At 55.1% G+C, this 23185-nt stretch overlaps 10 protein-coding genes across 10 annotated transcripts; 5 read left to right on the plus strand and 5 right to left on the minus strand.

Moving 5' to 3' along the window:
- Positions 1 to 265: 265 nt before the first annotated feature.
- On the minus strand, positions 266 to 1540 carry PG998_005223 (2-ketogluconate reductase; the record flags this gene model as incomplete). The annotated part of the gene is made up of 1 exon (XM_066872041.1): positions 266 to 1540. The coding sequence occupies one exon, from the start codon at positions 1538 to 1540 to the stop codon at positions 266 to 268; it is 1275 nt and encodes a 424-aa protein (XP_066732138.1).
- Positions 1541 to 2559: 1019 nt separating this feature from the next.
- PG998_005224 (uncharacterized protein) lies at positions 2560 to 3746 on the minus strand (the record flags this gene model as incomplete). The annotated part of the gene is made up of 3 exons (XM_066872042.1): positions 2560 to 3013; positions 3220 to 3382; positions 3545 to 3746. The coding sequence occupies 3 exons, from the start codon at positions 3744 to 3746 to the stop codon at positions 2560 to 2562; spliced, it is 819 nt and encodes a 272-aa protein (XP_066732139.1).
- A 719-nt stretch (positions 3747 to 4465) lies between these two features.
- PG998_005225 (uncharacterized protein) lies at positions 4466 to 6184 on the minus strand (the record flags this gene model as incomplete). The annotated part of the gene is made up of 1 exon (XM_066872043.1): positions 4466 to 6184. The coding sequence occupies one exon, from the start codon at positions 6182 to 6184 to the stop codon at positions 4466 to 4468; it is 1719 nt and encodes a 572-aa protein (XP_066732140.1).
- A 580-nt stretch (positions 6185 to 6764) lies between these two features.
- On the plus strand, positions 6765 to 7712 carry PG998_005226 (mitochondrial 54S ribosomal protein mL57; the record flags this gene model as incomplete). Its single annotated transcript, XM_066872044.1, has 2 exons — positions 6765 to 7511; positions 7566 to 7712. 2 exons carry the CDS (start codon positions 6765 to 6767, stop codon positions 7710 to 7712), a joined length of 894 nt encoding a protein of 297 aa, XP_066732141.1.
- A 1047-nt stretch (positions 7713 to 8759) lies between these two features.
- Positions 8760 to 9911, plus strand: PG998_005227 (uncharacterized protein; the record flags this gene model as incomplete). The annotated part of the gene is made up of 1 exon (XM_066872045.1): positions 8760 to 9911. The coding sequence occupies one exon, from the start codon at positions 8760 to 8762 to the stop codon at positions 9909 to 9911; it is 1152 nt and encodes a 383-aa protein (XP_066732142.1).
- Positions 9912 to 11420: 1509 nt separating this feature from the next.
- On the plus strand, positions 11421 to 12436 carry PG998_005228 (uncharacterized protein; the record flags this gene model as incomplete). Its single annotated transcript, XM_066872046.1, has 3 exons — positions 11421 to 11578; positions 11816 to 12228; positions 12285 to 12436. The coding sequence occupies 3 exons, from the start codon at positions 11421 to 11423 to the stop codon at positions 12434 to 12436; spliced, it is 723 nt and encodes a 240-aa protein (XP_066732143.1).
- A 1270-nt stretch (positions 12437 to 13706) lies between these two features.
- PG998_005229 (uncharacterized protein) lies at positions 13707 to 15941 on the plus strand (the record flags this gene model as incomplete). Its single annotated transcript, XM_066872047.1, has 4 exons — positions 13707 to 14256; positions 14465 to 14545; positions 14609 to 15474; positions 15537 to 15941. 4 exons carry the CDS (start codon positions 13707 to 13709, stop codon positions 15939 to 15941), a joined length of 1902 nt encoding a protein of 633 aa, XP_066732144.1.
- A 515-nt stretch (positions 15942 to 16456) lies between these two features.
- PG998_005230 (uncharacterized protein) lies at positions 16457 to 16782 on the plus strand (the record flags this gene model as incomplete). The annotated part of the gene is made up of 2 exons (XM_066872048.1): positions 16457 to 16634; positions 16751 to 16782. The coding sequence occupies 2 exons, from the start codon at positions 16457 to 16459 to the stop codon at positions 16780 to 16782; spliced, it is 210 nt and encodes a 69-aa protein (XP_066732145.1).
- A 671-nt stretch (positions 16783 to 17453) lies between these two features.
- Positions 17454 to 18872, minus strand: PG998_005231 (D-site 20S pre-rRNA nuclease; the record flags this gene model as incomplete). Its single annotated transcript, XM_066872049.1, has 1 exon — positions 17454 to 18872. The coding sequence occupies one exon, from the start codon at positions 18870 to 18872 to the stop codon at positions 17454 to 17456; it is 1419 nt and encodes a 472-aa protein (XP_066732146.1).
- A 713-nt stretch (positions 18873 to 19585) lies between these two features.
- Positions 19586 to 22014, minus strand: PG998_005232 (uncharacterized protein; the record flags this gene model as incomplete). The annotated part of the gene is made up of 2 exons (XM_066872050.1): positions 19586 to 21338; positions 21419 to 22014. 2 exons carry the CDS (start codon positions 22012 to 22014, stop codon positions 19586 to 19588), a joined length of 2349 nt encoding a protein of 782 aa, XP_066732147.1.
- Positions 22015 to 23185: the final 1171 nt, after the last annotated feature.

A 23185-nucleotide genomic window follows, 5' to 3' on the forward strand; every position in this document is an offset into this window, starting at 1 on the left:
CTTTCCGTAAGGCGAAGCGTTCTGTTACTCATTTCTTTCAGCACTGCTGCTTTGATTTGATGACTGGTATGAATTATGCACTATATCATTATTTTGCTACGAATCACCATGAAGAATGTGTCTCGCAAAAATGTCTCGTAAATGCTTCTTCCACATTCTACAATGACTGCCTGTGCATGCATTCTCCATGGTATCGGACGAAAACGCAAGAGAAAACGTAGCTCGCGCCATTTCCCACTCTTACATCCCTGCCAAATCGAAGCAATCAGCCACCTCCCTTTACCTTGAGGTATTGCAAGTTGACTGGAGTGATGGGCGCGCCGCCCCCTAAGACAGCCATGACGTTGCGCATGGCAAGCTCCTCGAAGCCAACGTGAGTCTCGACGGTGCCGCCCGCGTTGTGGCAAGTCAACATGACGCGGTCGCCTGCCAGGGCGGCGAGGCGCGGGTGCACCGCGGGCTCGTTCGCATGCACATCCAGCGCCGCGGCGCCCAATCTGCCCGCCTCGAGCGCGTCGGCCAGCGCCTCCTCGTCCACGAGCGAGCCCCGCGCCACGTTGACCAGCCGCCCGCCCGGACGGAACCATTCGAGGCTCTGGGCGTTGATGAGCCGGCCCGCGCCCGAGGGCGTGCACAGGACCACGCAGTCGCTGGACCGCACCAGCGCCTCGAGCGAGGCGCAGAACCGCACCCCGAGCTTGGCCTCGAGCGCGGCCGGCTTCCGCTCGATGTCGTAGTACAGCACCGTCATGCCGAACGCCAGCGTGAACTTCAGGGCCAGCTGCTGGCCGATGTTGCCCAGGCCCACCAGCCCCAGCGTCTGGCTGCGCAGGTTCCGGCTGCGGGGCGTGGCGTCGTCGTGGCACTTCTCGAAGGCTCTGCTGCTTGCGGAGGAGGAGAGGCAATACGGCAGCGAGCGGAAGGTGCCGATCACCAACGCGACGGCGAAGTCGGCGACGGCTTCGGCCGCGGCGAGCCCGCCGTTGCAGTACACGATCCCCCGCTCCCCGAGGAGCTCGACGTCGGCCCAGTCGAAGCCGGCGCCCGCGCTCGCGAAGACGCGCACGCTGGGCGGCAGGAGCGAGACGAGCTCGCGGTCCCAGCGGCCCATCTCGCCGCCCGTGCCCCAGAAGGGCCGCAGCACGGCGTCAAAGTCGCCCCAGCGCCGCTCCCGCAGCGCCTGCAAGAACTGCGGCCGCGCGCGCTCCGCGGCGGTAGGCCGGACCACAGAGAAGGAGGCGGCGAGGGCCGCGTAGGTCTGGGGGTTGTACTGGATGGGGTCGCCGATGTGCAGGACCACTAGGTTTTTCGTGTTGCTGCTGCCGCCGGCGCCGTCGGCGTGGGACGACGACGTTGAAGAAGACGCAGAATGGCGTTTTATGGTAGGCACCGCGGAATGGAAGGAAGATACGGGAAATGCGGGGAGCGGAGGCAGCGGGCCCGGCGGCAGCGGTGGTGCGGACTGTGCGGGGGATGCGGAGCGTGGCGTCGCTGAGATCGGCGTCGAGGGGGGCATGGGCGTGTTTGCTGGTTCCGCCATGATGGTGGTGGTGGTGGTGGTGGTGGTGCTTGCTTGCTGCTGTGCTGCCTACTCTTTACACAAGGACGGGTATGATATGATGGCTGCCTTGGTTGAGATCCTTGCGGTCTGGGTCAACTCCGTCTCTGGGGAAGAAACCAGGGTATTAAGAATCCGGGGGATCAGCCTGACCTGATCGCTCTCCCCACTTGAAGATCTTCAGATGTGATCTTCACACCGCTAGTGTAATGTCGATCCTTTGGAGTTGTCAGTTGGGGTAAAAGGCGTGTAAGAGAGCCGTGCGCATTCGAGAACTTGAACTGGGTGGTTCTGCAAAGAAATAATCCCTTCACACGAGAGAGGGAGCAGCGACAAAGGCAGTTAAGAAGGACACAGCTGGCAGTGGACAGGAAGTAAGTCGTACCAAACGCAAACGGATGGAGTGTGCGTTTGAGCTTGGCTGGGCGGTTGGCGGCACGGTGAACAAAAAGAAGAAAAGCGCCTTCTGTCCCGTCCCATGTCAGCCCAATGGCCCCCGGCATACCCTTTTCGGACGGATAACATGGACTTCTGGACCTCCCTCAGGCTATTCCGATGATCGCCGAGAAGCATATTCCGCAACGGGAGCTTGGGGTGGGGGTTGGCAGACGGAGATGCAGCAGTCGATCGGATCGGATCTTGCAGGCGCCCGAGAAGCACACATTCAGCCATGGAAAGACATATGACAAGGATGTGTCAGTCAGGGTGAATAATCGAGCCCTTTCAAAAATTGAAAATTGAATTCATCATCTCATCGGCGCAAACGTTGCGGCTCGACGTCTCATCCGATGCATAGGACGGCCCCCAAAAGCTTCTTTCTGGTAGGACGTTGAGCGTCCATTCCTTTGGTTGTTCGGGTATATCCTTCTTCATGGCATCGCTGCCTCCGATTACGGCCAACAGCATTAAAAACTTCAAAAAACATAGAGAAACGGAATAGGAAATAACAAAAGACAATGATCCACCATCGAGTTGCCCCCCTTCTCTTTTCTCCGAGAGTTTCAACATCCATGCTGCTGCTGTTGCTGCTGCTGCCGCCGGGGCTGTGGCAGGTTCACAAGCTCAATTGTGCTGTCGTTGCGGTTGCCGCTGCCGCTGCGGCTATCGCCGCGAAACGACCAGGCGAAACGCAAGGCCGCCAGCAAGAAGAAGAAGCCCAGGACGGCGCCGATGGCGATGCCCACAATGGAGCCCATGTCCAACTGCCCGCCGGGTCCGCCAGAACCGGAACTTGTACTGCTTGGGGTTGCCGTTGGCGAGACGACAACCCCACCACTGCTGATTCTAGTCTTGGAATCTACGACGAATTGTGGTTCATCAATCATCGTAATCACGGTATGGGCTGGGAAACAGCGGTACATGGACCGGGCCGGCACCCCGGTCCAGAGGTACTTGCCGCAGGCGGGGAAGTTGGTGTAGGTGCTACATGCATTGCCAAAGTCAGCCAGTTTGTTCCTGAGAAGGGGAAGTCTGAGTTCTGAAACAAGCACCGCCAAAAGAATATGAAGAACCATCTTCATGACTTGTCCACGCCAGGAGTCTCCATGCCTGCTTAACCTTCATCGTCGGGTGAACGAGAAAATCTGAATCGCGCTGGGAGCAAGAAAATGGAAGAAATGAACTGGAAAGGGAAGCCTGCAAAATAAGAAAATGCAACTCACCAGCAGCCGGAGTTGGTGTTGGCCACTTCGCAAGACTCGGCCACAGCCGCGCTGTAATCAACGCAAGCCGAGAACAGCGGCGAGTATGTGCCCGAGGCACAGCCAACGATATGCGCCGTATTGGTGGCACACTCGTACCCCTCGTCGCATGTCCATGGATACGCTACATAAAAACGATTCGGTGTTAGCCCTCTCTCTCATCGTTCAGTTCAGTTCTGATCTGCTCTCCCCAGTATGATACCTCATGTCATTGTTTGCTGAGCGCAAGGAGCGAAACTATAGTAGAAGAAACGGCGAACGCGATTCGTTTGGACGAGAAACTTACAAGACACACCGGCGACCCAACCACAGGTATGGGCGTTCACCCAGGTGTTGGCGGCAGTGGTGGTGGGGACGAGAACCGAGACGGGGCCGGGAGCGCGAGCAGGGGCGGCAGCAGACCCGGTTTCGCGGGGCACCCGGGGGCCGCGCTCGGCCGTGGCCATGGCCAGGGCGAAGAAAAGGAGCAGCGCCGAGATCTTGTTCATCTTGGCTGTTCTACATGTTCACAGTGGTCAGAGAGCCGTGGAAGACTATTATCAAACGGCCTTGAACAAACTTACGGAAGAGTCGCGATGGTTTGAAAAGGTTGGAAATCGATCAATGGTGCAGCGGGAGACACGCGCGTGAGACTGTGTGATTGCCAATATCAAGATATCAAATAGTGAAGTCAGGACTGTGCGGATGGTCAACTATTTACAAAACAAAGGCGGCTCTCGGTATTGCAACAGCTCGACTGAGTAAACTACGAAGTGCCATTCACTGCTAATCAGTGCTGTGAGCAGCTGATGCTGCTAAGTCATATCGCCCATTATGCTTGAATAAGGTACACTCATCCGGTGGTCGACCATTGAAGCTCGCCTGAAGCGTCGCCTACCACAACAGCCATCAAGGGCTGCCCCAGGCGACCCGTAAGTGACCAGGCCCTGAATCTGAAAGAATCGCTTCATCCACGGGTATCGTAGCTCATCACGCTAGCACGCCGATTGCCTACACTCAGCAGACAGCTGTGCCATTATGACTCTGTTGTTCTGCGATGCTCAACGTGAGTCGACGTTGGTGAATATCGATCTCCAGGACATAATTGAGCTGACCTTGAGAGGTTCTTGACAGCTGACTTGTGCTGCCCTTCTTCAGGTCTGCTCAACCTATTCCGTCCTACGCCAACTAACCAAGCAACCGCAGAGCGTGGGCAGTAGAATCGCACTCAAGACTTTTGCTTTTTCCTGACGAGCCCGGCGCCAAGAACATTCACCTTCTCCCCATTGCTAGAAGGTGTGGGCAGAGGTTGATGTGACTCGGAGGTCTTCGGCTTCTTCCTAACAAGCCCCTCGCCTAGAGTGTTCACGGATAGTGCTTCGCCCGAGCAAGAATCCTCGGCACCGCCGTCCGCCGCGCGCTTTCGCTTAATCATGCCCGACAGGTTGTTGACAACGCCAGTGGTTGCGCCATCGCCACTCGCCGCCGCCGGCAGCATGGGATTAGGCCGGCGTCCCACAATATCGAGGCTCCAACTTTCGCCAACATTGACTTCATTGATCCACCGGGCCGTGCTCGCCAGCGCCTGCTTCACCGAACCAAACTCGAGGTGCAGCAACAGCTCCACGGCGCGCTTGTACCCGGAGTCGTCGAGAACCACCTGCCCCCGCCCCTCCTCCGGCCAGTAGTAATAGGCAGTGCTCGTGTGCTTGGGGAAGTGGGCACGCTGGTGGGTTTTGATGCGTGGCTGGCGCGGCACAATGACCCCTTTGAGGACCACCTTTTTCTTCTTCTTCTTTTGCTGCTTCTTCTCTCTAGTCGCCTTCGAGTCTGCTTCGCTGCAGTCAACAGCAGCAGCTGCTGCACTGCATGGTTGTGTGCCACCCTGCGCTCGAGAGGGCGGGTCAAGAACGAGCCAAATGAAGCCAGTCAAACGACCGCTGGAACATTCTTGACGGTGCGACAACAGCTCCCAGAATTCGTCGAGGGTTTTCGGCGTCGGCCAACCCCTGGTTAGCCTCTGTCTTTGGGGAGTGGTTTCCTCCAGTTCGTCTACGAAGCGCGCCTTCGGGTCGTCTGGGTACATGGGTATAAGACAACGTGGAGGAATGTTCTTTCCGTATGTGGCGGGATCCGATGTATAAGGCGAGATGTACTCCAGGGGATCACTGAGTGTCCAGTTGTCCTTGGCCTTCTGTGTGCGAGGTAGCAGGAGACGGGTGTCGTACTGTTCCATGCCCGGCACGACCAGATAGCCGTGTACCTTCTCCCATCCCGATGTGCTTTCATTCAATGGCTCTAGTAAAGGGTTGAGGACTCGGCACCACCATCTCACCAAGCCTCTGTCGTCCAAGACATGCTTGCCCCCATTCTTGATGCTGCCGGGGAAGAGGTATTGCGACTGAGCTCGGGCAAACAAGTTGATGACGCATTGATGGTGCTTGCGCCGTCGTTGTGCAACGAGGTAGGTGACGAAGGCGGTCGTGACTTCCCGGATTGGCGACGGGGTGCCCTGTGGGAGCTTCAGAAGGTTGAGGTAGCCGGTCGAGTCGGCTTTGGAAACGAAGATGATGGTGGAAAACAAGGTCGTATATATATACACTTCGAGGGCTAGCACGAGCAGCTGCTCTTTGGATTCGGGATATTCGATTGAGACGGCCAGGAAGTGCTTCTCACAGTACGTTTTGAGCGGCTTCCGGGGCCGCACGTCGACGCTTGGTGATTCAGCGACATCCTTGTTGGGTTCGGTGGGAAGCGCGGGCGGGTTGTTCAGAGGTTCGGCCAGGGTGGGAGGCGTCGAGAGGTGGTGGACGGCAAACTTGGTCTGCTCGGGGAGGACCTGCGCCAGCTGTTCGACAAGGGCATTCTTGGAGTTGTAGTTGGGACTGGGACTCGAGCTCGAGGCGTTCGCTTCGGCGCCGCCCTTTGTCTCTGACGGAGTCGCCATGTTTGGAAGGATGGATTTGGATTGGGGTTGTTTTCTAGTCAGAAGATTGAAGATCTGAAGATCATTCCGTTCAACTCATGGTTTAGAATGAAGAGGCAGTCGCTCAGACTGTTGTAGATTCAATGGACATGATGACGAGTCGAGCTCCAGTCAACCCGACAATGCACTATTCCATACAGGCATGGCGGCTCAGACACTGGGTAGTTTGCCATGCATTGCTGCTCTCGACGCAATGTGCAAGCAGTGGACGGGACGCGGTCGCAGTTGGCGATCCCCCCCTGTTAGCGCGGGTACTTGCGACCCCAGGGCGTTTTGGCGCGACTCTCCAAGTACCCAGTCTGCACGTCCCCACGTGACACGGCATCCGATCCTAGGAACAGCAGCTTTTGGTGCATCCATTGCATTATCGCTGGCGACCCTAGAAAATTTCCCAACCGCCAGCTCCAAGCCGCAACGAGACCGGCGCCGATTCGCAATCACAACGACGGGGGATTGTCTGGAGACCTTGGCTACGAACCAAACTCCGCCTTTTGATCGGTGTTTATCGTTTTGATATTCAAGTAGGCCTTGTGCAACCGCAATGGCCCTCAACAGCTCGAGGTCGGCGACGCAGCTCGCTCGCCAAGCTCTGCAAAGTTCGACTAAGTCCGCCATACTCACACGACCCCTCGCCGCCACTTCAATACAGAACCGATCGTTCTCCTCCTCTAGCCGATTATTACAAGATGCGTCATATGAAGCGTCCGCAACATTCTCCGGGGAGGGGTCATCCCGATGGGACCACACCCCGGAACGCATGAAAGCGCCCTTCAGCCCGCACATCACCAAAGACCCGAGTCGCTCCGTCTGGGTCGTCAATGAGTCGCCAAAGAAGCTCGACGAAGCCCTCAACAACCTGCTCGGCCACGGCGGCGATCGCCTTCTGCCCGACGAGCTCAAGTGGCTCGCTGTGACCCATAAGTCGTTCGACCAGGGCCGTCGCGGCTTCAACGACCGCCTAGCCTTCCTGGGCAAGCAGATCGCCACCATGGAGGCCATGCAGGGCATCTTGAGCTCGCAGTATTCCAGTCCGGCCCCAGCGCCGGCGACTCGCCCATATGAGATACCGCTTGATCAGTTTGGGAAATTCGGTGGTGAGCTGCCGGATCACCGGGGCATCCCCGAGGATATCTACGGCGACAGGCGGGAACCCTTCCAGCACCCCGCGCTGGATAGGACCGACGAGCTGAGCAGCACACAGGCCATGGACGTTTTCAGCCTGAAGAAGCTGCATAAGCTTGCCGTGGAGACGGGCATCGCCGGGATTGTGCGGTGGAAGCCGAGAAAGGTGAGCGCAGATGCTATATGAAATCCAGAACTCTCACTAACCCCCCACGAACAGCCCGAAAGCTTAAAGGCCTCTGGAAACATGCCCGTCATGGGCGGTGCTATCTACGCTATTATCGGAGCCATCTCTCTGCAGCATGGCGGAAAGGTGGCGAGCCGCATTATGCGAGAGCGCATACTGAGGAAAATCAAGCCGAACTAATGCATACATGCTGCGAGCAAATAGCAATAGGACACCTTGAGTCTAGGGGGCACTGTAACAACATGTATAAATTACTATATCCCTGTATACAAAGAAGTTAAAGAGCACCATTCATCGTATCCAAAGCCTGGGTTTCCTCTGCATATGACATTGCCTGTGTGAAACATATGTGCGCCTCCGGGGTCATACTTTGATCAATTATACGAGGAATACATTTTGCTAAAAGACTCGGCTTTCTTGTTCAGAATAAGGAGTTCCATGGTACATCATGTCAGCTTGAACTGGGATTAGAGAGACACGGCCTGAAAGAAGTTCCTGCTTGCAGAGTCGAAGTTGATTTGTGAGGATTTGTGAAGGGTTGGTAGAACGTCAAGTACATATTCTCTCCCGCACCTAATATTAATTCTATAAGTTGTGCGCGATCTACATGCGAACGGAATATACCCGAATCGTACCTGCATGAAAGTTGCAGCATGCAGTTTTGGATTTCCATGGCTTCCATGGCAGAAGGGCTCTCTCTCTGAGTGATATCGTACGATTAAAGCCGGTGGGGTCCGACATGATCTCGTGCAACAAGATCAAATCTAAGACGGGTCTTGGCAGGCCAACAAACAAGAATCGATGGGCCGTTTCTACGTCACCTCTCAAAATCCGAGAGACTGATATCTCGAACTCCAGAGATCCGAACCAAGGTTTTGTCACTCGGCCGGACCCCAGTTGCTTGATTCGGACCTTCAGAAGGCCCATGCGACAGCTGAACTAGGAGGGGCCACTAAGTCCAATGTGGGTTGTCCGCCGATCTTGGTAGCAGCAGCAACAACATCGTCAATCCAGCCGTGGCAACCTGCCTTGCGACCTACCAACTTTCTCTCCCTCCCCGTTTTTTCTTCGATAATCCGAGCGAGAGTTTGCCATTTGCCTGGCTCGCCTGAACCCCATCTTTCAATATATCGATCGCAGTCTGTCACTCCGGGGTTTTAGAACAGCGGCAGTCCGACCAAGACCGAGTCCACTGTTTAGGCAATTCGATCCCACGCCTTGGACAAGATGGAATCACTCCAGAAGCACCTTCTGCCCAGGGCGGGTCACCGGCCTCTCCTCCACCGGCTCCGCCTGCCCTACCTCCTCGTCGTCCCGGCCCTCCTCGCCGTCGCCACCATCGCCCTGCTCGGATTTCACTCGGACCTGAACATCGCCGCCCTGTACTCGCAATGCCATGCTAGGTCACGCCTGCGCTGGGTGTCGCGCATCCCCCTCGTCGGCGCGCCCTCGTGTTTCTTGATCTCCTTCTTCCAGCTGGCCGTCGGCGGGGACGCCGATGGCTCGTCACCATCAACCCGCGCGTTTGCCATTATGAGCGTGATTCTGTCCTTTGTCGCGGCCTTGCTTACGGCAAACCTGGTCGAGTCGGCGCGCCTCTGCAACCGCCGCAGCTGGGTTATCGCGAAACCCACCGTGCCCTGGCTCGTCTTCAACTTGGTGGGCGGCGCCCTCGTCTGGGATCTTGTTATCCTGCCCGAGTTCTTTCGCCGCGCCAAGCAGGTCCAAGCTGCCAAGGAGTCGGCCGCAGCCGAGCAATTGAGAGATGTAGACTCTGTCATTGACCTCGAGGTACGAAGCCTAACAAGCCAGGTGGAGGTGTTCGCTATCCCCCTTGCTGTCTTGTTCGGTTTCATGGGCCCTAGTTTGGCCATGTTAGTAACGGCCGGTCACCCGGTAGCCATCATCGTCTGGCTCTTCTTCCCGCTCTGGGTTTCTCTGGTGCGGTATGCCGTGAAGGTGGTGGGTGTCAACGCCATCCGGGATCCCGAACCCCATCGGCTTGAGGCACACCGAGTATCGCTCGGCCTGGTGTATGCTGTGCCGGCCCTGTGCTCTATCGTATCGCATGTGTTCTTGATCGTGAACCTCTTCCGCCCCGACGATCGTAGGGAGATGACGCGGGCGACGATTAAGTTCATCCAGATCGATATTCTCATCATCGGAGCCACTGTCCTGTACTGGCTCTTGGTCGAAGCTGGCGTGCTGACCACGCTGGTCATGATCGTCAGCTCCGTTATTCTCGGCCCCGGGGCTGGCTTGAGTGGAGCCTGGCTATTGAGAGACAAGGCCATCGAGAGGTACCCTGACGGTGAGGGAGGTGATCGCACTGAGGGTCAGCAAGAACATGATGAGCAGTCGCCGCTATTAGGGCGATAGGGTCCGTGTGCCCTAGCACCTAGCATACAATACCAAGAATAGACATCCACCGCTATGTCACCTGAAGCATATCGGCTGAAACCCTTCAAACCGCCGCGCACCTATCTCGGGCTCCTGTCCAGACTAACACATGCATCTCTTATTCGCAAGCCGTGTCGGTGTGCACTACCCGTACGATTCATAGACGGAAACCGACGGGTAATATTTCGTCCTTAAAATCGCTCACTGAGTTGGTTTCGTCTTCCTGTTGGGCGACACATAAGCCGTATGCAGTAGCTTCAACTGCCAGCTCGTGCCGCGGCAGCAAGCGCAGAGCGAACCCCTTTATTATCCTCATGGCGTGGTTCGGGACGGCACATGAAACTTGTTTCTCTTCACTGGTCTTCCAATTTTCGGTGTCAATTGGAAACACGACTCGATACCACATTCCGACTCATGTCAAACCGGTATATGGTCTCAATATACCGGTTTGTCAAGTCACATTGTATTATACCAAGCGGTGGGACCACCAGTTCAGACTACTTTAGTGTGAGGTAGAGAGAAAAGAAAAACAGACAAGGCCACCCAGACAGATCTTGGTTCAGGGTCTATTCCCCAGAAACCATCAATCTGTGCAACAACCAACTGGCCGGGAACCGCTTGCTAGCAGGGTGTGTTGGAATTAGCAACAACATCGACAAGTTGGCAGACGACGACGACGACGACGATGATGAATCGAGGCGCAGGCTCAGTCTCACATCGCAAAGCTCATTTCCGACATGATACGGATCATTCGGGGGTTGCATTTTAATTGAGGTCTATACGATGGTGCATTTTTCTGCAACGGAACGTCGTCATGCGATTGAACCAAAAGGGAAGAGGGCTCTTTTGCCCTCTTGCAACTATTCCCGCATGAAATCCTGCCTTGATTGACGGGGCCATTTGAAGCTAGAAAAGCAGGATTCACGAGTGCCACCAGACGACGACGGCTTGGAAATTAGAAGGTGTATCCCAGGTCGCTGTACCCTCAGCGTTACATCCGGCCGGCAGTCGGACGAGAACAGGGGTCTGTGGTCTGAAGGTCTGCTTGGTCTGCGCCCGCAAAGTTCCAATGCCCGCCCTGGAAGTAGCCGACCATTGGGATTCCCACTGGGATTCTCACCGGCACTAACTAGATGTGTTATCGTCGGCTAGTGTTGCTTACTTAGCTTCTGAGTAGAGAAGGGGGAAGGGGGAAGGGGAAGGGGAAGGGGAATCAAGGACTGACCAACCATTGGGCCCCGCCGTGGATGGAAGGATAAAGTAAAAGACAAGGCCTCTCTTGCCATGCATCCCCTTCTCAAGTCAACACCCCAACCGGCCAACCAACACCACCAAACCCCATATCTTGCCAACATTTCGGTTACTCGTTGAGTTAGCAAACTTTCAACTTGCATTTTACTAGAGATAAAGAAAAAAAGGAAGGAAGAGGAAACGAAGGAGGAGAGCGACACCGCGCAACATACACACACCACACAAACGCACATCACGATGAAGCACCATTGGATATCAGGCGACACGCCTGAATACCTACTGGACAAGCCAAACGATACCATACCAGATTCCGTACTGGAAGACAAGCCGCCCACGACTCAGCCAGTATTCCACCTTTTCCCCCAATTACCCTTGGAGGTCCGCTTGAAGATATGGTAAGTCCCGAGAGAAAGAGAGAAAGAGAGAGAGAGGGTGAGAGAGCATCACGTTCTTCCCCGACTCGTCCCGCCCCGCCCGGTCCCATCACGATAGTTACATACGGATGTTTCCTTTCCGGATCGGCCTGCCTCACCGTGTGTGTATAGGACTTTGCCTTTCCTGTTTCTTCTCTTTCTTCCCCCGTCTTGTACCTATCCCGCTTCTTCGTTTTGATTGTTCTGACCATCCTCCAGGCGCTTCTCGTTAGAGCCTCGCGTGCTCGAGCTGCACTCGCGCCGCACGCACTACGCCCAGGCCGAGGACTGGCCCTGGCAGTCCAACTGCTACAACCCGGCGCTGCTGTCCGTGTGCGACGAGGCCCGGGGTGAGGCCCTGGCCGCCCTGACGGTGGCGCTGCCCATGCCGCAAGGCGGCATGCTTTACTGCGATCCCATGCGCGACGTGCTGGCCATACTGGGCGACTCGGACCTGCCCCGGCTCCGGCAGCTCTTTGCCGAGGTCGAGGACCAGGACCCCAGGGGGTTGAGACACCTGGCCCTCAGCGTCGCCTGCTGGTCCCATGACTACGCAGGCCCCACCCTACGCATCTGGCAGCGCGCCCTGTTCCACAAGCTCGACCGTCTGACGCTCGTGCTTTACCGCGGGCGTGACCCCCCTCGGGCTTCCACCGGGGCACCTGTCGCCTCGACAGCTTCGAGGAAGGGTCCGATCACCGCTACATGCAGTACCTCGTGCTCGTGGACCGCTTCAAGCAGTTCCGCGGCCAGGGCGACTCGTGGATGGTTGTAGGCAAGGCACAAATACGTATCGAGGAGCTGGTATTTATGGACGAGGATGGGACGAGACTGGAGTGACTTTTACTTTTTCCTTTTCGATGGAATATATATAGTATGGGCTATTCAATGGGAAATAATGAAATGATTCACGACATACATCTACTTGTAGCACTTCTTGGCGTAGCATGTCTGTTGGTCTTGACAAGTTACACATGTAAATTCTCTCATTGATTCACGATGATTAGATCGGAATCTTGTCATTCAGTTAAGGAAATATCCTATTCACCAACCTGTATGTGATGGATGGTATATGGAACTGACACTGGCCCCTGAGCCAGGCAGCCGCGCGGTCGGGACTCGACGAAACCAAGTGCTAGTGCGTTATGAAAACGAGTCGCTATATAGCATGTCTTGAACCGAATTTCCAATCACCTCTTCTATCTCGTCAATATTACTCAGATTCTGGCGGATCCTTGTAGACGTGACCCGTCAACAGTCCCGGGCAATCAATCGGTTAACAGCATCCTGCGTATGTAGTCCATGAGCCAGCTTGGGAATACGAAGTTGCTATAGTGACCGGTTGAGTTGTTACGGCCAATCTGGACGCCCATGATGACTACAACAACAAAATCAAATGACTGAATAAAGGCTCCCTAAATAGATAAATTGCAACTTACTATATGTGGTGGGCTTGTAGGGCCTTTGCGGTTTCCCGGTCAAGGCAAACATCATGTTCTTGGCTAGATGCTTGGACTGGCTATCCAGAAATGCGAACTAGGCGGGCTAAATATGTACGATGATGCCAGGGATAACAGACCCATGAGCGACCTCGCCATCGTAAATTCTTGAAGTCTCTTTGGAACGCCCATAGATTTACGGGACATGGACTCGGACCACAACACCTGAATCTTCACAGAAAGTGACCGAGTTGAGAGACCAAGCAGCCATAGTTGCTCGACTGATAATGGAACCTCATGCGGCTAAGTCCCAAGCCTTTGTTGAAAGTGCCTCCTAAATTGCATCGCAGGCAATAGATCTGCCGGCAAATTCTGGTAACCCCCAATCCAGGTTCCTTGCGGCCAATCAAAGCATTTCTGGCCCTGCCCTTCGCCGACTTTTGCCAACGAATTTGGAGACATTTCATTCGTATGTGCAATAGTTCTCTGCTTACGCAATGCCATATCTGATGTCAGAAATTAGAGATTCTGGAATGGGTGTAGCAGCCAGGATTATATAAGACGCTTAAATTCCTTGCCGACTTGCATCAACTTGTCAGCAAATCCATCCTAAGCCCCTGACAACACCTTAGAACCCTCGTCGATCGTCGACTTCGATTCTCCCAACCAGCATGAACGAAGGTCAAGAATACGAGGAGGATGACCGCCGGACTGGCGCAAAATGCACGCCTGACACGGGTGTTGATTTGTGCCCTACAGGTATTCTAGATGCTGCCACCAATGTCCCATTGAGACTGGTGAGGAGCAATACGCCAAGACATCTGGCAGAAGTTCCAAATGGTGTCTTCCTCCCCACACAGCCCCAACTGCCATGCCATCCACCGCGAATCAACGCCTGCTCTGATGATAGGCACTTATCCACTGATGGCCCAACCTCCCCCATAACAGTCTCCAAGGGGTCGCCAACACGAATTATGGACAACCCTGGCTTTCATGACTTCCTTGATTCCATCCCAGAGTCCGATCCCACAACCTTGCAATCCCTTCTCCTTGCAAAGAGTATTAGTGAGCACACCCCGCCTAGTCAATACGATGGCCATCTTGACGTGCACAAGACCGACCGCACCGTACAATCGTCGCCGTCTGACACAACTCCTTCGACATTGCCGTCCAAAGGAAAGCGAAAGCTGCCAAGCCTCCAGGAGATGAGGAATAACAATTGTATATTACAATTGTACGGAGAGACAACAGGGAGACGGAACAAGAGGCAGAAGATGAAGGGACGGCAGTGCGCGAGGTGCAGACTGAAGAATTTGAAAGTATGCATATCATGACTTAAATCCGACTCATTCCAGGCTGACGTTTGGTTTTCAGTGCTCAGATAGTTTCCCCTGCGCTTCCTGCATAGAGCACTGGAAAAAAGCCACAGACTGGGCAAAAGAACGAAAGGTGGTGGCTTGGAGCCACTGCTTCGATGCAAGACTTGAAGATCTCAATGTCCTTGTGGATCGTAAGTATTATCCGACCATCGTCGAGTAAGACTGCAAGACTGCAAGACTGACACATGAAAAAGTGTCGCACTCGGTCATGTTTACCAGGACGCATTTCTGCAAGCGATCGGAGCTTGAGATGAATCGCTATGGCGACTCGTTCAGGCAGATATGCTTGATTAAGGATCTTGTACAAAACTTCGGCGTCGATCCGAGAGTGCAAGAAAAGCTCGAGTCTCGATGCCGTGGTCCTCTCTTTGGAAGCAAAACCCCAGGAAGAAACTCATCAGGGCCACCAATGTGGAGTCTGATGAATGATATTCAACAGCAACTCTCCAACGACACATGGATCTTGGATCCCGGGATGTATTCCTCATGGACGTCTCTCCCAGGGGGCTCGTCCATACGGCTCTCGGAGATCGTTACTATAATGTTCCTCCATCCGGAATACCTTTATCAGCAAACGAATCTAAGCTCTTATGAGATCTACTCCTTGTCGATGTTGTATTCACACTTGTTCTTCAAACAAATATCGGAGCATTTCAAGTCTGGCAAGGTCCACACCGTGCCGCCGGACTCGCCTGCCGCCACAGAGCTGGCAATAGACCTAGGCACCTTGTTTTTTCTTGTTTCATATGGCCCGGCACACTTGCGTAACATGTATCGATCTATCGAAAAAGTTGGCTTGTCTGCCACAACTGCTTGTATCGAAGACAAGGTGGACACCGTGCCGCTATCATCGGAGAATTCCCAAGTGAACAAGAAGATCGCCAGATACATCATGTCTGAACTTAATCGCTGGTTGGGGTCGGACGGCCGGAGATGGGTCCCAGGTAGACATCTCCCCTTCAAAGCCAGCACCTTGCCTGATCGATGGGCCTTCCTACAAGACTACCTGTCCCACTGGATGGACAGAATCGGACTCCGATCTACGGATACGTCCGCTGTGGTATCAAGCTTAGTCCTCGCATATAGGCTATGCCGCTTGGACCTGGTCGATACCAGTGGTAGTCGTGGCACCTGCCAAAGGCTGATAATCCATCGACCCACACCGCCGTTGAACACGAGAATGACAGACAACTTGCGCTATCTCTCGAGTTTGTGCCAAGAGATGCAAGACAAATGGACACCCCAAAGAGCCACGGAAACACTTCATGGCTATTTGGCAGACAGGAAAGTCTTGGTATGGCACTTGATATCGCTGTGGGAGCTGAGATCCCGCCCGAAGCAGGGAGAAAGCCACTCGGACTTGCAGGACTTGACCCGTTTGTCCGATATGTTCCCGCCGGCTATCAGAGTACAAGTAGGCAGTGCCCGGACGCTGGACTCGAAACTTCAGAGCCTATACGGCTTATGCACCGACTCATCAGAAGAGATGGATATAATCAAGCAGCAATGGCAGGCCATCTCTCATGATTTAAGATTACCTACGCCGATAGAGCAAGAATGGCTTGGGACCTCTGACCGGGTTCGGCAAATCACCGTGAAGTCTTTCTTGAAGCGGATTTGGACCTGACAAAAGATATCAGGCTTGCCGGTGGGCAGGAAACGGGGAACGGCGACATATCGAGTTTTAGAATGCCAATTGAACAAATTTCCACTCTCGAGAGGTATTGTACAGCAAAACATGTATGGAAATTGTCTCTCACGTGGAGGTTTGATGTCGTCGTATTTGCCGTTACCCAAGCCCCCCCCACCTGACGGGTTGGCGTCGAATCTTCTCACCGCCTGCCTATCAAAAAGCTCTCTCCCCCAAAACCAGTTCCCCATGGCGGTTTTCTGCCCACGGAAGAGAAAAAATAGTTTCAGCAGTCCAGCAAAGCAGCTTCAGTCCCATTTCCAGCTCCACGACGACGACGGCCAATCCTCCCGACAATCATTTGCCAAAACAAACCACCATCCATCTAACCCAACACCACCCAACCGCCAAGATGCATTTGATGTACACTCTCGCTCCCGATGGCAAGCGCATCTACACGCTGAAGAAGGTTGCGTCCGGCGAGGTCACCAAGTCGGCGCACCCGGCGCGCTTCTCCCCCGACGACAAGTGGTCGCGCCAGCGCGTCACCCTCAAGAAGCGCTATGGTCTTCTGGCTCACATCCAGGATGGTACGTTGAAACTATAGTTCTCCCCCAGCTTCAACCCATCTTTCAGAGGAGGGAGGGAAAACGATCCCGCCCAAAATAGTGATAGATCGCTGACATGTGCTTACAAAATCCTTCAGAGTCTCGATCCAAGCCCGCCTCTCAGCAATAGGCTTTCCAAGTCTAAGTCAGCACGAGACTAGACAGCTCAACTCGCCCCATCCCGTCAACAGGAGCGAACCCAAGATCATGACGAGAAACTGAATGGGCCTGACTAGACGATAACGTTGTCGCTACAATCCGTGGGAAAAGTGCGCCTTCTATGAATCAAAACCCGACGAGTGGCGCACGCTTGCAGCAATATACAAGACCAGCCGTAGAGCATTTGGGGGTCTTGGGTTGGATTATGATGGAAATGGAAAAATGCCCTCACTGCGTGTATTCAAGAAGCCAAAGAAAGACTGGATTCGCTCGTCTACTACTACTACGAAGCAGGTGGCACACCGGGGAAACGGAGTTCAAGGCGTGGAATATATTTTGATTGGTATACCTGCTTGAAGACGTTCTTCGTTCTGCCTTGGGCGAACTTAGAACTTCGCGCCATGGATTGTTGTTCCGTAGAAGGAATCATATTCATTTCGTAAACACTGGCTATTGTAGTTAGTTCCCTTGGCATTCTGTCAAGCTTGGTGACTGGGTGTATCGTCCATATTCTTTTCTTCACCATTCAATATGGCAGATTCTATCTCGCAGTTCCAGAACGTTTTAGTGGTATCATCTAAACGTGGTGTGTCATATCATATTTACAAGGCTTTCTATGGTTTGTTTTCATTTTTATACTCTTTAGTTATTTCTCTTCTTAGAGTTGATCGCCCTACCCGCTCCCACACGCGGCTTTCCCGCGCCACCGCTGCCTTGCCGGTGGCCCGTCAGGATGCCGGGGAGGTAGTCCTCGTCCATGAGGTCCTTGGTCCGGAGCCGCTGGTTGTCGACGACCTGCTTTGTGTACTCCTTCTGGTCCTCGGCGAGGAGGAGCTCCGTGCCCCAACCGCCCTTGCCGCCGCCCTGTCCCCGGTACTTGGTGTTGGAGGTGCCGTGGACGGGCTTGGGGATGCTGTAGACGTTGCCGCGCTTGTTGAATTGGAAGTTCTTCTTCAAGTGCACTGTGAAGTTGCCGCCGGAGTCCGTCGTCGCGCTGACTCTTGTGAGCGTCGGCTGTCCACACCGCGGGCAGAACTGCTTGTCCATCTGCCGCGTCACCTGGAAGCAGCCGTGGCACCGCTGTACCCACGTCTTGACCCGTGTAATCCGCGCCATCGAGGGCGACAGCAGGTTGAGGTTGATGCGCAGGATCACGTTCTGCATGGCGAAATCGGAGGTAAGAAGGGCCACTTGCAGAACCCTTTGGATGGGCTGCTCGGGATTCGAGACCTGGTCCTTGGCCTGGTGTTTCTTGAGGTTGGACGGCGTGATCCAGCCCTCGCCGTCGTCATCCTCATCTTCGTCCTCTTCCACTGGTGCATCTGCCGCTGCCGGCGCGTTGTCGACCGCTGTGTTTTCTGTTGTCGTCTCCGCTAAACTAAGTGTGTCCAGCTTATGCGACACCTCTTCTTGAGCAATCGCCGGCTCTTCGGTCTTCGTCGTCGGTTCCGCCGCCTCTGACGAGCTGCTGGGCGCAACAGCGGGTGTATCTGTGGAAATCTCTTCTCCTTTTTCCTGCGCCGCTAACTTGGCCAGAGCCGCCGGCGACTTCCCGTTCGTCGTCTTCTGCCCGGGCTCCTTGCGCAACCGCCAGTCGCCGCCGTTCTTCTCGCACTCGAGCTCGTACGCGAGCGCGATAAGATGGACGTCGGGCTTGCTGAGGACCTCGAGGTCGCCCGTGCGGCGCGCGAAGCCGGTCACGAACTGGACGCTCTCGGGACGTGGGCTGCGCAGCTTGAGGAAGGGCAGGAGCTGGGTCTGGACGCGCGACCGGGTCGCCTCGTCGCGGATTTCGGTTAGGACGCTGGGGAGCGTGTAGATCTCGTCGGCTTGGGCGAGTAGCGTGCTCAGCGGCGGGTCGTTCTTGATAAGGGGGCCGGTGTCTACAATCAGGAGCTTGACGGGCTTCTGGGAGGCTGTGGGGTCGGCGGCAGCGGCGGTGGTAGTTGGCTCAGCCGATGCCTGTTGTTGCGCTGGTGATGGCGCGGGTGCTGTAGCTGGGGCGGCAGCGGCGGCGGCTGCCATAGATAAGGCCGGCGGGGCTGCGTTGGGCTCCTCCATGTTGGAATGCTTCCTTCGAGAGATAGAAGTATTGTACAGGACCGGACTGAGTGACTGAATGGCAACGGCTGTGCGATGAATCGGTCGGTAGTGGGGGTACACTGTCTCTTGATTTTCGTTATCGCCAATGGCGGGGTTGTGCTTCTGGCTTTGGCGATAAAGAGAATTTTAGCGGAAACAGGCGGCAGAATCAGCAGCGATGCCGTGTAAGCTCGCTGTCTAGAGACATAAATGCATGTTTGCACGTACAACAGAGTGGTACACGCAATGATTCAAGGCTGGACAGTGGCCTCTAACTGCACTCCCTGGCTATGTTTCATATTCCCGAAGAAGGCTGCCATTACCACGGCCACCAAGGTCATTAGATATGTGGTAAATGGAGTTCGACAGTAAATCAGTTTATTTCCACCTGAGTCTACAAGCGCTTCTAAATGTACACCAAATGCAATGCTATATGATGCAACGCCTGCATTTTCAGACACCAAACTGACTCCCCAAGGGTATATACCAAAATCACAAGCAGTGTAGCCATCACTTAGTATGGCTTTAGGACTATTTCCATGTGCTTTATATAACATTTTGTAGCACTGGTTTCTTTCCCCATGGCGGGGATGGGGGTTAGGTTGGTAGTCAAGATAGTTAGTTTGCTGCCAGATGAATGCGATTTCCCAACGAACCATGGATATTCTCAAGGAACCTTTGCCGCAGTTGGTTTACGCTGTTGTCTGTGAGTATTCGTTGCCCAGCCATTCATTGGAGAACCAAGAGGCCGCCTCGGCGCCTGTGTTGCCAAAGGACTCCATATTGAAATCGAAGCCGTCCATGGCGCCCTCGAAGGCGTTATTGTTGTCGAGTCCCTCGGGCGGGTCCACTGGCGCGAGGTGAGGTCGAGGTATGCTGACGTGATGACCGGGCACCTGGTCGGCGAAAGCCGTGGCGCGGGGCATCGCCGCCGCAGGTGGTGTCGACTGTGGCATCGGCGTCTGCAGAATTGGTGTACCAACACTGTGATGCGTAAGGGGCGACGCCATGGCCCCGCTTATAGCAGGCGAGGTCACCGTTCCCGCCATGGCTCTGGCCGGGATCTCGTTCTCGTCGGTTATGCCCATGAGGCGGATCGGGTTATGCCGCGACAGAATCTGTTGCGTGGGTATTGAAGCCCGCGCGAAGTCAGGACTGCTTGGGTGGCTCGGCGTCGTGCTCGCCGAAAAGCCACGCGAAATAAGCTTCTCGAGGTCCGTCAGGATCGTTTGTACGGCCGGAATCTGCGACATGTGCCGCACGATCTGCAAGCAGCGCTGCGAATGCTCGTGGACTTGGTCGGCACCGATCTGGAACTGCATCCCCGCCATGTGGTGTGCGAAGAAAAGCATGCGCGCGCACTGGTACGCACAGACCGGCAGATCCAAGTCCGTGACGGGAAGCCCACCGTCCAGCGAGAGAACCACGCGGAAGATGTCGGCCATGGCCAGGGCGTGCTCATAGCATTGGCGCTGGCACATCTCGACGAATTGGGGCGGCAGTCGGTCCAGAGAGGACCGGGGGAGCGCCTCTTTGAGTCCCACCAGCGCGATGCGGTATAGATCGCAATGACATTGACGCCACCAGACGTGGATCATGATGAAAACGCAGAGCCGAGGCGAGTATGCTCGTAATTTGACGTTGTTATCGGAGAATCGGAATGATGCCGGCAGGTGCTCGTTGAAACCATTGAGCTCCTGGGCTAGGATATCGACGAGCTTGGGAAGTTCGCGCAATTCGGTTTCCGGCATCGCGAGCACATTCTTGGTGCAATACAGGATTCGGCTGCGAATCCAGAGCAGCCGCACGTGAAGCGCCAGTGACCCGACATCATCGGGGAAGGGTTTAGTCGGGATGGGGCGCAGGTGCTCTGTGATCTGGGGTAGGTCAAACTCGAAGTTCCGTTCGTTACAAGGCAGCTGTATATGCAACGCTTCAGACGGTAGCAGCGTAAAATCGGGATAACCCCCATTGATACCTGAATCGATAGTCATAAAAGCCCACATCAGTCTCCGGCGCGACTCACGCGCTAAGAAACAGAGATTGGGGTTCTCGTAATTCAAGCGCAGGGCGTATGAAGCGCGGCTAGCGACGGAAGCGAGCATGAAAGCGCTCGTGAACCGCTGGGTCAGCATCCGGTACTTCATGATGAAAACCATCGCTTGGATCTTAATCGTAGATGGGTTCTCCATATCGCTCAAGATCAGTTTTTGGCAGTCGTCGATGCACTTGGCGCCGTACTCTCTTGTTCCTGGGCCGAGATCGGTGAGTAGGGAGGTAATGCCGACCAGCGCCAACAGCAAGGCTCGGTCCATCATGCCCGCGTGATAGCGTTGCATGAGCGACGCCCGATGAAGGAAGGAAAACACCGGCACGTGATGCACATGCTTGAAATAGTTGTCGAAGGTGCGGGTGATGAGAGCCTCATCGGGGAATGCAATGCTTCTGTGATAATGTTCAGTCATAAGTTCCAGCGATAAGCTCGCACGGGGTAGGCAGAAGAGAGTGGCAGGATTACTACTCACGCCTCGTGATGGATGGGCCAGGGTCTGTGGGCGCTGGAGCGATTCGCAACAGAAAAGTCGCCCTGCAAAGGGTTGGCATCGTCGTGAACGTGTCTCCTCTTCTCCGGCGGCTCGGAGGAGATAGACTCGTGCTCGGAATCACCGGCCTGCCCCGGCGCCGGGGCGGTCAGGGATCCAGACCTCTTGGTCGGCCGGTAGATGCACTCGATGCCTTGCGATTGGCATCTTTTGCATTTGGGCATCTCCCCACTGCATCGGGCCTTGCGGGAGTGGCAATTGCTGCATGCCAGTCGCACGCGACGGCGCGGTAAAGACATGGATGCTGCTGAGCCATTGTCACCGTCGCCCTGCGGCGATCCAGCCTGGAAAGAGCAGGTGAATCCCAAACGGTCACAATTGGCGCAGGAGGTGCCGTCGCCCTGCAGACATCTCACTTTCCTCATGCGACATGGCTGGCAGGTTTTCCGGGGATTTGCGGTGTCTGACGGTTTTGGCGGTGGTGGCGGCCTGTGGTTGGCAGGGTCGCTAACAGCAGCTTCGGCGGCGATTTCAGCAGCGGTGTCTTTCTCGGCCACCTCGAGGCTCACGTCTTCCATCTCCATGGCACACGCAGGCGATACGGGGTCCGATCTCCAAGCGCGTGGGTGGTCGGATTGCGGGTCTTTCGGGGCATTACACAGAGCCGGATCCGAGGAAATGTCTCCTCCGTCGAAAAGGGCTGTGAGAAGGAAGAGAAGAGGAAATCGGTTGTCAGAAAAAATGCTGGATGGGTCAGGTCACGAGGGAACCCGGGTCGGGAACCAAGGGGAAACGCGGGGACAATTTCATCGGTCAGTCGCCGGCCCCAGTGGCCCCAGTGACCCCAGTGGCCCAAGCTACCCTAGAAGTTTAGCGGTCAGTGTGCCAGCAGTGCACTGTGATTCGACACCTGTTAGCGCATGTGGGCCTAAGGAGCCTGGGAAGCAGTGGACATAGATAGGCACACTGGATCCCGCAGTCCCAGGCAGCCTACCCATATCAGAGGGCTGCTGTCAGCTCCAGCCATTCGACGATTCATGGCGGAGAGGACTAAGGGAAGGAAGGCTATGTGTCAATGTTGATATCTTTCCCTACAATGAAGCCGATGCTGCACCATGTGACGAGCTTCGGACGTGCGCCTTAATCAGCATCTATACCTGATGGTATACAACTGAACCAAAAGGCAGGAGTCCTCATCTCGAGTTGGGCCGATTTCGTTCGACAGATCCGATAATCGCAGCCTGGCCTGGTTGGCACGTCATCGCGCGCAAGGCAGTCATCATTGATTCTGCGGCCTGTCTTAGCACATCAAGCATCCAGATAAAAGTGAATGCTGAGTGAGCTAACTCCCGACGAGATACTGAGTCTCTATCTCATCGTGCTGCAAGCCAAGGGACCCTGCCAAGATAAATAGCGGTTGTCGGCTGTTGTAGGCGGCAAGCACGGCTGTCGGAGGAAGTCGGGATGCCAAATGGAGCCTCTCACATCGGCACTTGTCAGGTGCAGCACGCAGGGGCTGCAGCATACATACACATGTACATGCATACAACATCTTCTCTGTAGCATGACACTTACACGGCGTCTCCGACCAAACAGGCGTGGTGCTTTCCATTTTAGAAGCTTGCAGTAGGGTTAAGCGTTGCTGGCGTCGAGGGCCAAGGCGTTGTTTTACGCGTTTCTGGATCGCTGATCATTTGACCTAGTGGACCACCATTAACCTAGTCCAGTTGAGAAAAGGAAGCTTCAATA

Source organism: Apiospora kogelbergensis, assembly GCF_038363985.1.
Source record: "Apiospora kogelbergensis strain CBS 113332 chromosome Unknown utg000003l_segment0_segment0, whole genome shotgun sequence".
Lineage (NCBI taxonomy): Eukaryota > Fungi > Ascomycota > Sordariomycetes > Amphisphaeriales > Apiosporaceae > Apiospora > Apiospora kogelbergensis.